This window comes from Haliotis cracherodii, unplaced genomic scaffold (assembly GCF_022045235.1).
Source record: "Haliotis cracherodii isolate W230 unplaced genomic scaffold, xgHalCrac1.p SCAF_34, whole genome shotgun sequence".
NCBI classification, from domain to species: Eukaryota; Metazoa; Mollusca; class Gastropoda; order Lepetellida; family Haliotidae; genus Haliotis; species Haliotis cracherodii.
The window spans coordinates 340655-355860 of record NW_027266291.1 but is presented as its reverse complement, the minus strand read 5'-3'; the positions used below and the strand labels follow the sequence as shown (position 1 = coordinate 355860).

Below are 15206 nucleotides of genomic sequence, written 5' to 3'. Positions count from 1 at the left end.
CTTTTGATTAAATGTGTTCCTTACTTTAAATTTGATGTATTCGAGTAACAGGCGACTAATGGGATAGTTTGTTATTTAGACTACAGGGCAATATGAGATAACCGGAATATTGCTGACTGTGGCCTCAAACAACAATCATCTGGATAATCTCTGTGACAGATTGTTCCTGGTATAGACACTAGTTTTGTATCCAATAACATTATGAGCCGAGGCCTTTGAACACTACCCTACCCTTTGTGTGCCCATGGTTTAAGTAAGTGTCAGATCTAGGGCATATTTCCCATCTAGGGTTGATCTTACACAAGAATGAAAACAAACATTTGAATATAAAGAAGCTAGATTTTGTAAAAATATCCTCATCTTACCGGGATTGCCCGTATGCCCCTGGCCTATGGACAGAAAATAGCGCTTTCTCATTTAAAATGTTATCAGAAATTTAAGAAGCTAACGCTTTCTTACCTAAACAGGGGACAACCATTACTGAAAAAATAAGAAACTGTTCAATTGATTTTACTCATAAAACATGAATTTTAACTTTGAACCGGACTTACTGTTGAATGCACAATGCACTGGTGTAGTGCATCGCCACGTATTAACTTTCGAAGGGAGTAAGTTATTAATTCAAGGAAGATCACTCAAAAATAAATATCTGCATTTAAGATCATGGGCCTAAATACGAAATTATTTACGTTTTTTTGGCCCATGAACATAATAACGCGTAATAACATATCTCGAATGTGTGGTTGGTTTCTCATGTGTGATTTAAGTTCTAATTATATGCAAAACAATTGCTCTTTCTTGATTACTGCATATCCATGCTCTTTCCATGCTCTTGACATGGCCACAGTGATATAACTTTGTAGTACCAAATTTATATAAAGAGTAAGAGACATTATGCTGACAGATACCATTAGAGGGAGGAATCCTGCATGTAACGTACCAGTGCCGACTGAGAAGTTATATTGACAAGGCACCATTGGTGGGAAGAATCCTGCATGTAAGGTACCAGTGTCAACTGAGAAATTATATTGACAAGGCACCATTGGTGGGAGGAATCCTGCATGTAAGGTACAAGTGTCAACTGAGATGTTTTATTGACAAGGCACCTTTGGTGGGAGGAATCCTGCATGTAAAGTACCAGTGTCAACTGAGATGTTATATTGACAAGGCACCATTGGTGGGAGGAATCCTGCATGTCATGCGTCGGTGTCAACTAAGATGTTATATTGACAAGGCACCATCGGTGGGAGGAATCCTGCATGTAACGTACCAGTGTCAACTGAGATGTTATATTGACAAGGCACCATTGGTGGGAGGAATCCTGCATGTAGCGTTCCAGTGTCAACTGAGATTTTATATTGACAAGGCACCATTGGTGGGGAGAATCCTGCATGTAACATACCAGTGTCAACTGAGATTTTATATTGACAAGGCACCATTGGTGGGAAGAATCCTGCATGTAAGGTACCAGTGTCAACTGAGATGTTATATTGACAAGGCACCATTGGTGGGAGGAATCCTGCATGTAACGTACCAGTGTCAACTGAGATGTTATATTGACAAGGCACCATCGGTGGGAGGAATGCTGCATGTCATGCGTTGCACCATATACTTCTTCATCTGTACCATGGGTTACATACACAATAACATTTTATTAGCAGAATACAACAACAGTATATGCGTAATAGATATAGTATCTTGGCATTTGGAACTAATAATGTTGTATATGCATAAAATGTGCCTTGATCAACTAGCGATTCTCAAATAACAATGTCCGCAGGATGTCATGAATGGCCGATGTCCGCTTGAATTTTCTCGAGCAGGTAGTGTATTTGATGTTTCATAACTGGCTGGCCCTTGTGCGTCTTCTTACACAACATGAGGTGTTTCTTCTTCCTCTTGCTGTTATACTGACCAACAGCTTTCTTCTGTTCTTCCAGCCTCAAGAGGTTTTCCTGTAATGAACAGAAAGCATTTAAATATTAGAGACCCAGTAAGACAGGCCACTGGGACCAAGGTTCATACAGACATGGAACACTCAAAATCAAAGCCTTTACAAGGCTGTCAACTGTCATTTTCAAGGCATTTTTGGCACTATTACATAATTCCATAAAAGCAGTATGACCATCACACATTTTCCAACAAGATCTATTTTCACGTCCAACAAAGGACAATAAGTTTGTGATTATTTCTTCATGGTCTTAGTCACACAAATCAATCACTGTGATAAATCTTACTTGAACATCCTTGGTACATATTTTTGCATGCTTTGATACTTTTATTAACAAGTAAATGCCATTTTGTACAAATTCAAGGCTTTTCAAGCTATGTTGGTGATTTTGACACTAAAAGTCAAGGCTTTTCAAGAGGAACCCTAAAATTCAAGGCCTTTCAAGCCTGTATGAACCCTGGTGACTAACTATATTCAATGTCAGTTTCTCCTATGACTAGTTGGGATACAAGGTATCTCACTTGACTGACCACGTCTTGTCGTGATGCAAAGCGGGTAGGCTGTGCTTGCATCATCTCTCAACTCTATCCACCCAATCCTTCATAAAATAGAGGCATTCTGCATTAAAAAAATAAATGCAGAATTCCTCTGGCATACTTTATGAACATATTCTGTGTTCAAAAGACCGCCATTTGTGACAATAAAGCCCCTTGTAACAATAAAAATTCTACCACTTACAACACGGACAATTGTCATGGGAGGCTATTCATGTTCGGCCTTGAGTTTGAGATCAACAAAGATCAATTATGTATCTCTTTACGAGCTTACAACGGTAACTTCATATGTTTTTTATCAAAAGGTGATGATAACAAATAAAATAACTGACTACGCAGCTATCGGGGGGTGGGAATATGGAAATCTTGATGATTTTTTTTTACATTTTCTCAAAAATTAGAGTCGGAGGGTCCGTAATCCGAAAAATATAAAATGCCTGGCTTAACACACATTTCACCCCACTTCAAACATGGATTTAGATTAAAAAATTACCCCAGACACAAGAAATGCCAAATAGGAAACCATTAGGTAATCTGTGTGGTGCTACCACTAATTATACCTGTAAGAAATTGAGCATCAAGTGAATGATGACAAAGACACAGGTGTAGGGTTTTTCCAGAAAACATGGATGACTACAAGGGAGTAGCAATCATATTATCCACGCAATCCGAAGTCCGAAAATACTTTCACTGCTGGGATACTTTTTAAAAATTGTAAATTTTCTAATAAATTGTATATTTGTATAATACTTATCCTATCTCACACTATGCATTTCCTCTTATTCTTCGATCCTGATGTGGAAACGTCCTAGAACAAAGTTTCCAGCTTCAAAAACATCAATCACCCCAACATATCCCACGCATCACCAAATCACCACTGAGATCATGGGTCATGCACCACTGCAATCCCGTGCGGCACGACCCCAGCGATCTGATCACCTGACATATCCAGCACCCTCATTCTCATTCTAGAGCGTACAGGCTGGTGTAACTGTGATGCGGGGATGGTTGGGTGGGCATTTAGCGTGTGAGATAGGATAAGAATACAAATATGCAATTTATTAGAAAATTTACTAATTTTTAAACTTATCCTATCTCACACTATGCATTTATCCCACGGTTGGATGGTGGGGCGCAGATACCCTAGCCTGTAAGGACTTCAACCGTGAGACGCACACGAGGAAACTGGAACTAATCAGGAAAATTCAAAGGATTTCACAAGGATTAGTGATAAACTCGTGTAAGGGTTGCTTCAAAAAAACCTCTTTGTGCTACCAAGAGATATACATCATGACAGCAGGGAATCATGTGTTCCATGGTTTCACACAGGACGCCGTTTCAAGAATGACCGCATAACCATGCGTCAGGCAACACCTACTCGGTCACGACTTAACCTCACCCCAGATAGGAAGAGGTGTTTTGTTTCAAACACCCAGTCCCCGGCGCAGGTTCTACAAGACAGACCTCACACATACGCTCCCAAGGACGTAAGGCGGACCAGCTTGGCATCTCTTTTATCGCTTTGTCAACCTATCAAATTCACGTAGAGATTGAATAAGCTAAGAACGAGAAGAGGAACGATTGACAATACCCGTTTATCACACAGGTCTTCAATCAACTATTGAGACATCACATGCACAAAGACAGAGGTGAGCAGGTAGAAGATCGAGACACCATTTAAACAAATGGCCACACCGGATGGTGACTTCTGTTGATGTACACCCGTTTATCACACAGGTCGTCAATCAACTACTGAGACATCACATGCACAAACACAGAGGTGAGCAGGTAGAAGATCGAGACACCATTTAAACAAATGGCCACACTGGATGGTGACTTCTGTTGCTGTACACCCGTTTATCACACAGGTCGTCAATCAACTACTGAGACATCACATGCACAAACACAGAGGTGAGCGAGTAGAAGATCGAGACACCATTTAAACAATTGCCGCACCGGATGGTGACTTCTGTTGCTGTAGACCCGTTTATCACACAGGTCGTCAATCAACTACTGAGACATCACATGCACAAAGACAGAGGTGAGCAGGTAGAAGATCGAGACACCATTTTAACAATTGCCGCACTGGATGGTGACTTCTGTTGCTGTAGACCCGTTTATCACACAGGTCGTCAATCAACTACTGAGACATCACATGCACAAAGACAGAGGTGAGCAGGTAGAAGATCGAGACACCATTTTAACAATTGCCGCACTGGATGGTGACTTCTGTTGCTGTAGACCCGTTTATCACACAGGTCGTCAATCAACTACTGAGACATCACATGCACAAAGACAGAGGTGAGCAGGTAGAAGATCGGGACACCATTTAAACAATTGCCGCACCGGATGGTGGCTTCTATTGACATAGACCGAAGTCCCAACAGACCTCTGGGAGCTCGTCTGGGAAACCCGATTAAACATAAAAATTTGAAATCATGTAAAGACTTTATTGCATGATATACAGGAGACCAAACGCGGTACTTGTAGTACGCTGGGTATCCTCATCTGCGCTGTGAGGCTGCTGTAAGCTGTTGTGCCAACACAAGAGGGCCAAAGTGATGAAGACCTTGGACATCGGCGACAGAGACATCCCGAAGGTAGTGGGAGGCAAAGACCGTATCAAAACACCAGAAACATCCCTCCATGATTGTCGAGAGTGAGCAATTACTGAGCAGCGCCAAGGTGGAAGCCACTGCCCTTGTCTCATGAGGATTGGAGACAACTGGGGTTGGTAGTCCCGCAAGGTGTAGGCCCTGAGGATAAGAGAACGCAGCCAAAAGGAGATGGTGGTTCCTGATACCTCTGACGTAGCAGCCGATGATAACGGGATGAACAGACGCTTGCGAAAGCGACGGGAGGTCTGGGATGCCTTCAACAAGATCTTTAAGGCTCGGACTTGGCAAAGTGAGAGGTTTTTCCATGTCATCAGGTCCCAATATTGATGAGAGGGGTGGAAGGGATGTCCTGGGAGTTCATTTTCAGCAATGAAGTCCCAGCGCAATCCCAGGAAGACTTTACCAAGTTGATGACGTTCAAAATTGGCTCTGGCAACGTCTAATGCATGAATCTCACTAAAACGAGCTGCCGTAGCCAGTGCGAGGAGGAAGACTGTCTTGAACGTAATGAGTTCGAAAGTCTTCTTTGGAAGTGGTTCATACTCGTCCGAAGACAAGTGACGTAGAATGATGTTGAGATCCCATGCTGGAGGTCTGAAACGGGATGATTGGCCCACAAGGCGGTAAGATCGAATCAACGCCTGAAGCTCAGCAACAGTGGAAACCCGGGAACCAGTTGTCGTGGCAACGACTGAAATAATAGCAGCCAAGTAAGTAGATAAAGTAGAACCTTTCAACTTCCTAGTAGACATAGATGTTGGAGGTATTCAGCTATTATCTGAGAAGACGCAGTAGTAGGAGATGAAATATCCCTACTGAGCAGTAACTTTCAAACGCTTTCCACTTGTGGTCGTATAAGGCTTTAGTAGATGTGCGATGTGCCACTGTAATAGTTCTCGCCACCTTCCGAGAATAACTCTTGGCTACAAGAGATCTCTGGAGATGCGCCAAACGCAAAGATGGAGAGTGTCTGGTGACGGGTGTAGTATGTCCGAGTGCGGTTGTAGGAGGAGGTCTGGTCGCTGAGGAAGAGGATGGTAACCTCGATCTGCGACATCGACTTCTCACTGGCCAAAAGGGCACCACCAAAAGAAGTAGAAGACGTTTGGTGTTCTTTACCTTCTGTAGGATCCGAGGAAGGAGGCCTGTCGGAGGGTATGCCTAAGACCTTCCCACGATATGGCTAGGGCATCGTGATCCCATGCTAGTGGAACTGGTATGGGAGATATGAATCTCGCCAGCTGATTGTTGAAGCGGGTTGCAAAGAGGTCTAGGTCTGGTGTTTGAAAGAGGTGGCAGATCCAGCAGAAGAGTCGCGGTTAGAGTCGCCATTCTGTCGGGGATGGTTGATCGGGTCGGGATAATGCATCCGCTATCACATTCTTGATCCCAGGAATGTGTCTGGCCCGAACTTGTATGTGAAGGGAGTCTACGAGGGTAGAGAACTGGAGCGCCATCCTGAGGAGGGAAACAGACTTCGTCGACACCATCTTGTTGATGTATTAGACGGTGGCTGCATTGTCTGATTGGATCATGACCGACGAAGATCGTAGAAGATCCGCCCAATGAGTGACGGCGAGAAAGACCGCTTTGAATTCGAGATTGTTGAGTATAATATTTTTTCAGCACTTGACCATCGCCCTGCCGTCTGTAGGTCGTGAAGATGAGCGCCCCAACCGACTGTGGAGGCGTCGACGAAGAGGTGGTGTATCGGTTTAAACAGCGGCAAAGAGACTCCGGCGCAGACATTCGACTCCTGAAGCCACCAGCGAAGGTGATCATGGAGGTTCAGTGGGAGCCGAATCTGGATCTCGCAATCGTCCTTCTGAAGGAAGGGCCGGAAGAAGCACTGTAGAGGGCGTAGGTGTAATTGACCTAGCAAAAGGGGAGGGCTTGTGCCGACGTTGGAAGTCCGAGGAGTTTATGCCACTGCCGGAGAAGTAACGGTTGTCTGAGGGCCAATGGAACATGTCTCTGTATCTTTGCCCACCTGTCTGGGGGAACAAACATCTTTCCCACCTGAGTGTCGAAAAGGGCTCCGATGAATTGGAGATGCTGAGTCGGGATCGTCTCCGACTTGGATACATTGATCAACCATCCTAGTTGATGAAGTAGCTTTCTTGTAAATTCCAGATGAGTCACCAGTATCGCTGAACTGGCATGAGCCTGGATACAGTCGTCTATGAAGGCCTCGAAAACAATGCCTCGGCAACGCAGGTACTGTGTCACCGGTTTCGTGAGACGGGTAGTGCATTCCATTGAAGAAGAAGCGGAGGTATCGGCGATGATCTCTGTGAATGGGGACGTGAAGATCGGCCTCCTGAAGGTCGAGACTGATCATGAAGTCGCCTTGATGAATGATTGTGCGTAGTAACGCGATTGAGATCATTCTGAAGTGTGGTGGAGGGTCTAGGTATCGTGCGTTGAAGGTCTTCATGTTGAAAATCAACCACATTTTGTCGCTGTTCTTCTTTGGAACGATGAACATCGGGGAGTAAAATCCTGGAACAAAAGGAACGGGACCAAGACATTTTATTGCATGTTTTGTGATCAATGTACCTATGACCTCTGTGATGGTTGACAGTTGGTGGGCAGCGTAGACCTTTTGCCTGGGATGAAGAGTGACTGGAGGCAGAGTTGTTAACGGGAGTCTGTACCCTTCTGTCAAAATCCTTGTTACAAAGGGGTCGCCCAGTAGAGTCCAGTTGGCTGCATAAAAAGAAAGTCTTCCGCCTACAGGAGTGTGGAACAAGGGGACGGCTGGGGATGGAAGTACCCAGTCGTGCCGCTCCGGAACAAAGTCACTTATGGGAAGAGTCAACCGGCTTGGTTGACTCACCTGAGGCAGATCCAGTAGTGAAGGACACGGTTCCTGAGGGGGTGGCTCTTGTCCCACAGTTGCCACGTCCACGAAAGCCCTTGCCGCGTAAGGAACCACGTCGATTGCTGTAGGTTTCTCTGCTATGATGACGATCGTATGGTTGGGAGAGCTGTAACTGTATCACGATCGTGCATGGAGTGACGAAGAGACGAATCCCTCGTGGGTTGGGGGGAAGGGCACCCCTCTGCTGGATGTTTAGACTTTACCAACGTTTTCGAACGAAGGGGGGAAGGCTCAGACAACAGTACGGTCAGGTGGTCAGTTGATAGTGGGATGACTGTAGGAGACAGCGAACTGTCACGTGCAGGGGGCGTGGTCTGTTTACCAGCGGGAATGTCAGCATTAAAAAAACGAGTCGGGACAGTAAATCTTCCTCCACGGAAAGCGAAGTAACTGTTGCCGAATTAGTAGATTTATTCCCTTTCTTGCAAGACGATGAAGGCATATTCACCAGAGATATTACTTGTCGCTTGGGTTTCTTCGCGGAGGAAGGCCTGTGCTCCTTCGAATCCTTTGATGCTTTTGATCTAAAATCAGCTGATCGTTTGGGGCACTTGCGTAGGTAAGTTTTGAAGTCCTATTCCGATAAGTTTGCACACTGCATACATCATGTTGCATACATACCCCACGACAATCACAACAACTGAGGTGTGGAGGGATCGAGAGGGGGAAACAGACTATGGCAGTCGGAGCAGAGGGGGCGTGATGGCTCCATATCGTTTATTTGATTACTTGTGAAAAAAAAAATAACAACAAAATTTCTCTGTTCAAGTGACTTCTTAACATTCAGGCGATAGAATTGAGAATGAGGGTGCTGGATATGTCAGGTGATCAGATCGCTGGGGTCGTGCCGCACTGGATTGCAGTGGTGCATGACCCATGATCTCAGTGGTGATTTGATGATGCGTGGGATATGTTGGGGTGATTGATGTTTTTGAAGCTGGAAACTTTGTTCTAGGACGTTTCCACATCAGGATCGAAGAATAAGAAGAAATGCATAGTGTGAGATAGGATAAGTTTAAAAATTTAAACTATAACCATTGGGGGTATTTCTAAATAACGACATCTAATGAGCTTCCACCGTACTTTTTGTCTGTTTGTTTAGGCTGTAGAAATTAACTTGGGCCTTTTTGTCGAAATCTTCATAGATCACGGGTAACCAATCAGTGTTCAAACATGAGTAAAACAGATATTGCCTCAAAGTTTAATTAGCTGTCCTTACAGACGGTAGCCAAGTCTCTTGTCACGCTCAGTTACGCGAGCAAATATATTCATGGCAGCTAGTGAGCCCTTGCAGGCAGTATTAGACAGCTGAGAAGAAGCCAGAGATTGGTGCCCCTTTGATGCTTTTCTTGATTTGATGTAAATAGCAGTTTTTGCTAGATATCTGGAGAAAGACAATTACAGTAATCCAAGCCACTTCCCTTGATTCTCACTCTTTAAACTGGGATCAACTAGTAACCATGTAGATAACCCATTTTGGAAAGATGTCTTGGATGTACCAATAAGATTAATTGGTTAATATATAAGACAACCAGCTTCTGCACAATATTCCTGAATCTTGGCATCATTAGATTAAAACCTTAAATCAATATCCAAATCTTTGACTTCAGTAAGAAGTTGGGATGTATTCTCTGCTTTACAAAGGGTTCTAAGGGTCTTTACAACAAGTTTGTATAATTCAAAAGTTTCCCCTTACAATAAAGAAATGGGAACAAACAATTGAGGTAAACACCCCCTGGAAAAATATTTTTATGCAATCTAGAAATTGTACAAAAGATACAAAATGGATAAATTTTCAGTATAGATTTATTCACCATATTATTTTCACAGTCAGCACTGCTCAAAACCTTCCGCAACCTCATACCAGATAAACGAGGAGCCTAAAGACATTTCCAATCTAATGACACCCTTCATGTTTCGAAAAACACGTCTCATGCAAGTCCAGCAAAGTAGGGGGTCACTTTGGCAAGGAGACGTTTTGGTCTGCACGCTATGAAAATACAAGACTTTCCTTACCTGTTTTTGTTTTTCCTGATTTTCTTTCTTCTCATGAAAACGCTTCTGAGCCTCAGAAAAAATATGCTGTTTACCCTCATGCCTGTCTCGTACTCGGAAACTCCTGCAAATACCCACATGAACATATAAATGAATGCAAACTAATAACAAGGACATCATAAAAGACATGACAGAACACACCTGAAATCTAACTTCACAAATACTACTTGTACACTTTTGGTGAGAAAGAGTCAGAAAGATAAACGTAGATGCAGAGTAACACTTCTTCTGTAGGAGTAAACTCACGAGGAGTTGAAGCCTCGCTTCATGTTGAGGAATGAGTCAAATTCTGTAAATATTTTTTAAATTTTTTTAAAAATAAAAATCATTTTAACACTCCGCGTCTTGAAAACACGTCCAAAGCAGTGAAACGCAACAATACTTAAAAACAATGCGATCCAATATAACGTGTAGTTACATCCCTTTACATATGCACTGCTTTACTGCGCATCTCATGTTATAGTTACTGCGCATCTCATGTTATAGTTATGGTGGCAAAAGGAGTTTGTGTGCTTGTTTTGCCTTTTGCAAATTTAGTCAATGATAACATGAAATTTACGATAAAACATCATTAGACATGATGATATACAAATTCAGTGTTTTTTGTGTACTGAATGCCGGACAATGTTTCATACGCAGAGGTTAACATGACATGTGTATTTGTCTAAAAAAATAAGCTGGTAATAGCAATCAGCTGTTCACCCATTTTCTTCCCTATCTTCCCTATCTATCATGATCTGTGGGCGATTTTGTTTAAAACATTCTTAATATCATGGCCAATATCATCATGATCATAACTGAAAAGAAATTTCAATACAGTGATAGGAAGAGAAAAGACTTTGTATCTACTATTGACTAATGTTCCTTTCAAGGTGAGTTCATGGTGAGTTGATGTGATTTGCTTATCGGTTCATTCACGATTTCGACGAAATTTATGTAAATAAAACTGTATGAAATCTTGGACAAAAGTAGTACGATGGATTTCAAACGGAAGTCCAGATACACAGAGAAGACGTTTACAGCCAGATGTGTAAAAAAAGGAAAAACTTGCATACTTCAGTACAGATTTGTTGAAATGTTTCTTCCGGTGTTGTGTGCTCACAATAACAATTTCACTTTGTGAAATAAAATCAAAGCTCATTGTATTATGCACACACTAGTAGTCAAACGGTAGTCAAATACTGTATTCTACTCATCAAGGAATACATTTATGTAGGCAGGCCGTTTCCTAGGTTGATTGTACACAACTGTTTATTTGGTTACATACCAGTTTGAACAACCAAAAACAAAAAATGAAATCCCACCCTCCCTCACTATTTTTTCAAAAGCCATTGGCTGAGAACCAATTCTTTTATGTTGTGAAGCCTTATCAAAATATATTTTATTTTACCTGATTGTAAAAGACATTTATGGAGCAATTAAACACATAAAATGGGTCTGGAGTGTTTGGAGTGTTTAGTTCTAATCCTGCTTATCTCATCCTTCGTTTTCTGTTAACGAGATGACACTTGAACAAATTTGGTAAACCGTGAAGATCCGGGTTAAAATATGTCTTCAGCAACCCATGCTTGTCATAAGAAGCGACAAACAGGGTTTGATGTATCCAAATTGTGTGGATCGATGCTCATGATATCAATCTATTGATGATCTGATCCAGACTTGTTTATTTACCAATCTCCATCATAGAGTTGGAATGTTGCGGGGTGTGGCGTTAAACAAACAAACAAACATTTGGTACACATAGAACAAATGACACACTTTGTTCAGTTTATAAAGCTTTTGACTTGCAAAGACAATACCTTTGAGAAAGCGTGTCAACAGAATATGAGCTATATCTGTACTCACGTCTTTATACACAATACTGGGGCACATAGGGAGAAAAAGTATACCTTGTAACCATCATGTGATGAGGAATTGGTCAGTGAAGCAATATGTACAAACTCCAAATTATTCAGTTTGAGTGAGTATGGCTTTACGCCGCTTTTAGCAATATTCCAGCAATATCACGGCGGGGGACACCAGAAATAGGCTTCACACATTGTACCCATGTCGGGAATTGAACCTGGGTCTTCGGGGTGACAAGTGTACGCTTTAACCAGTAGGTTGGTTGGTTGGTATGTTGTTTAACGCCGCACTCAGCAATATTCCTGCTATATGACAGCGGTCTGTAAATAATCGAGTCTGGACCAGACAATCCAGTGATTGATATCATGAGCATTGATCAACGCAATTGGGATAAATGACATGCATCGACCAAGTCAGCGAGCCTGACCACCCGATCCCATTAGTCGCCTTTTACGACAAGCATAGGCTACCCGACCACCCCCCAATCATTCAAGACAGAAAAAGTCACCTGTGCTTTTACAATTAAGTGTGTATCTGCAAACTATCTAAAATGACCTGAAGGTTATGATATATTGGTATGTTTCACTAACAAACAACAGAAAGGAAAATGCTTTCAATGACCTTGAAAATGAGCTCACGGACATTATTTTTATGACCTTGAAAACAAGGTCATGGTAACATTATCAACTGGGTCTGCAAATGACATTGATACACCTTAAATGTCACCAAATTTGAACAGAATCAAATACCCCAAAGAAACTTTGGCACCAAACCTAAACTAAATCAATACATACCTTTCAGGCGTAACTCGCTCTCAACAACAAAGGAATGAAGGTACAGTAAACTATGGTTGTAACGAACTCAAAGGGACCACTAAGTTTAGTTTGTTATAAATGTAGTTCGTTAAAAGCATATACACCATGTACACAGCATAACTACAGCAATAGTCAGGACAAACAAGAAAGTTTGTTATAGCCGTCAGTTTGTTATAAGCCTGTCCATTATAAACATAATTTACTGTAATTAAAAACTGGTCAACTGGCAGATCAACAAACCTTGGTTTAGCCATGTCAGCGTCAATCACATTCCCCACCACCTCATCAGGTCCACTTGAATTAGTAATATTTCTTTGTGATTCAGCATTTTTTTGCCTCTTCTCTTTCTTCAAAAGCTTCATGTACTCATAACGCATCTTCTTCTTCCGTTTCTCTGCAAACCCCTCACCTGAAACATTTCAAATTTCCGACCTAACCTTAATCAAATCAAACAACAGTACCTTGATTGGTATGCAAAGGTGTCAACAAACTTGAAGGCAGATGACAAGACAAAGGCTGTATACATGTATCTGAGGAGTGTGATGAAACCTATCGGTGCGTGCTGGGTCATGTTGGCCTTTGGCGAAGTGTTTCGTGGGTGGACTGCTGGAGTGGTCAATGATGCCTAGTTTGACACGAGTGGGTAGAACTCGTGACCCCAGAAGTGATAACTCACCAGATGTCTATTGTGTAATAAATATTATTTGAATAATATTGTTATATAGTTGTTATATACTGCTGCTCAAATAAACTGTGTTTGTGTATATATTCAAGTTGGTATTTCCGCTATCCAAGTGTGCAGTGAAACGGTCTTATTGTTGATAGTCATTTTCGTACATAAATGCAAAGTTTCATTAATGCGAACATTTAATAAACGCTCGCGTTAATTTCAAGATTTGCTGTACATGATGACAAAATGATTTTGATACCTTTGACTGGAAAGTGCAGCTGATAATAATCAGATATAATTAGGAATTCAAACTCTCAAACAGCACTGCTCTCAGGAATATTCCATCTGTATCAAGTTGGCCCTTAAACAATCAAGTCTGGACTAGACAAACCAGTGGTTGATATAATGAACAATGCCCAATACCATCCTGATATGATGACATGCAATCAACCAGTCCACTCAATTCATTAAATGTCAAAAATGTCAAAACCAACATGGAGAAAAAGTCAAAATGGTAAACTAAACATCAATTTATCACATTTGTCTTATCATTTTACATGATGAGTGGAACACAAGGAATTCCAAACACTACACAAAATACTAGTTGCTTCTAAAATAGACACACAAAAGCAACAGCCATGGAAAATCAAAGTCAAAATGGCCATAAAGAAATTAGTGAGTGAGTGAGTATGGTTTTACGCCGTTTTTAGCAATATTCCAGCAATATCACGGCGGGGGACACCAGAAATAGGCTTCACACATTGTACCCATGTCGGGAATCGAATCCGTGTCTTCGGCATGACAACCGAACGCTTTAACCACTGGGCTACCCGACCGCCCCATATATAGAAATTAAATGTCCATGGAATAATTATAATTCCCCAATATACTTATACTGTATTTAAAGGAATGTAGAAAACAAACAATGAAGATGTTTTGTTGTTTAACACAGCACACAGCAATATTCCAGCTGTAAGACAGTGGTCTGTAAGTAATCGAGGCTGGACCAGACAATCCAGTGATTGATATGAGCATTGATCCATGCAATTGGGATATGGTGACATGCATCAACCAAGTCAGCAAGCCTGACTACCCGATCCCATTAGTCGCTCTTATATCAAGCATAGTCGCCTCTTACGACAAGCATGGGCTGATGAAAATCCATTCTCTATCCGGATCTTCACTGGTTATTGTATAGTATTTGAAGGAATATTCCAGCTATATGATATCTCTCTGGAAAAGAGTATGCAGTGACTGATTGCAGTGAATTGCTTGTTGTTTTACAGGGATGTATTTACTGTGTGTCGAGGATAGTTTTATGTCTGCCAACCTATATTCCAACGATAATAGTGTCTCATAAACGAATATCTTAGATAGAAATACGAAATCGGGTTCCGAAGTTTCTTATTTTCCGGGTTACGAATTTGTTTATGTAACGTTATTACCAACAGTAATTTATTTTGGTTGGGATACATTTTAGGAGGCTCGGATGTGTACCCTCACAATTTTGAGTTCACACCTTCTTGTTTACTTCCGTTGAATTGTTTCTGTGGATTTATCCTTTTTTTGGAAGTGTGATATTGTGTATAACTCTTTCCCTTCCCCTCTGGGTGGTGACTGTGAGATTTTGCTTCCTTTTTTTCCATATTTGAAGATATCAGACTTCGTAATGGTCCAAATTCATCGGTTCACAAAAATCGAATCCACATGTGTTTACTTCCATTAGTGACCTTCACCTTTGCTTTAGTGCGGAATTGCAATTTTAGTATGAAATGTAAACAAAGTATATTTTATATATCGGAGAAATGAAATAA

The 15206-nt window shown here is 41.6% G+C and overlaps 1 protein-coding gene across 1 annotated transcript; it reads right to left on the bottom strand.

The window, feature by feature from the left end:
- Positions 1 to 1683: 1683 nt before the first annotated feature.
- LOC139477700 (thyroid transcription factor 1-associated protein 26 homolog) lies at positions 1684 to 15123 on the bottom strand. The gene is made up of 4 exons (XM_071260080.1): positions 14912 to 15123; positions 12963 to 13131; positions 10024 to 10126; positions 1684 to 1955 (listed from the first exon to the last, which is right to left on the bottom strand). The coding sequence occupies exons 1-4, from the start codon at positions 15036 to 15038 to the stop codon at positions 1785 to 1787; spliced, it is 570 nt and encodes a 189-aa protein (XP_071116181.1). The 5' UTR covers positions 15039 to 15123; the 3' UTR covers positions 1684 to 1784.
- Between the last annotated feature and the right edge of the window lie 83 nt (positions 15124 to 15206).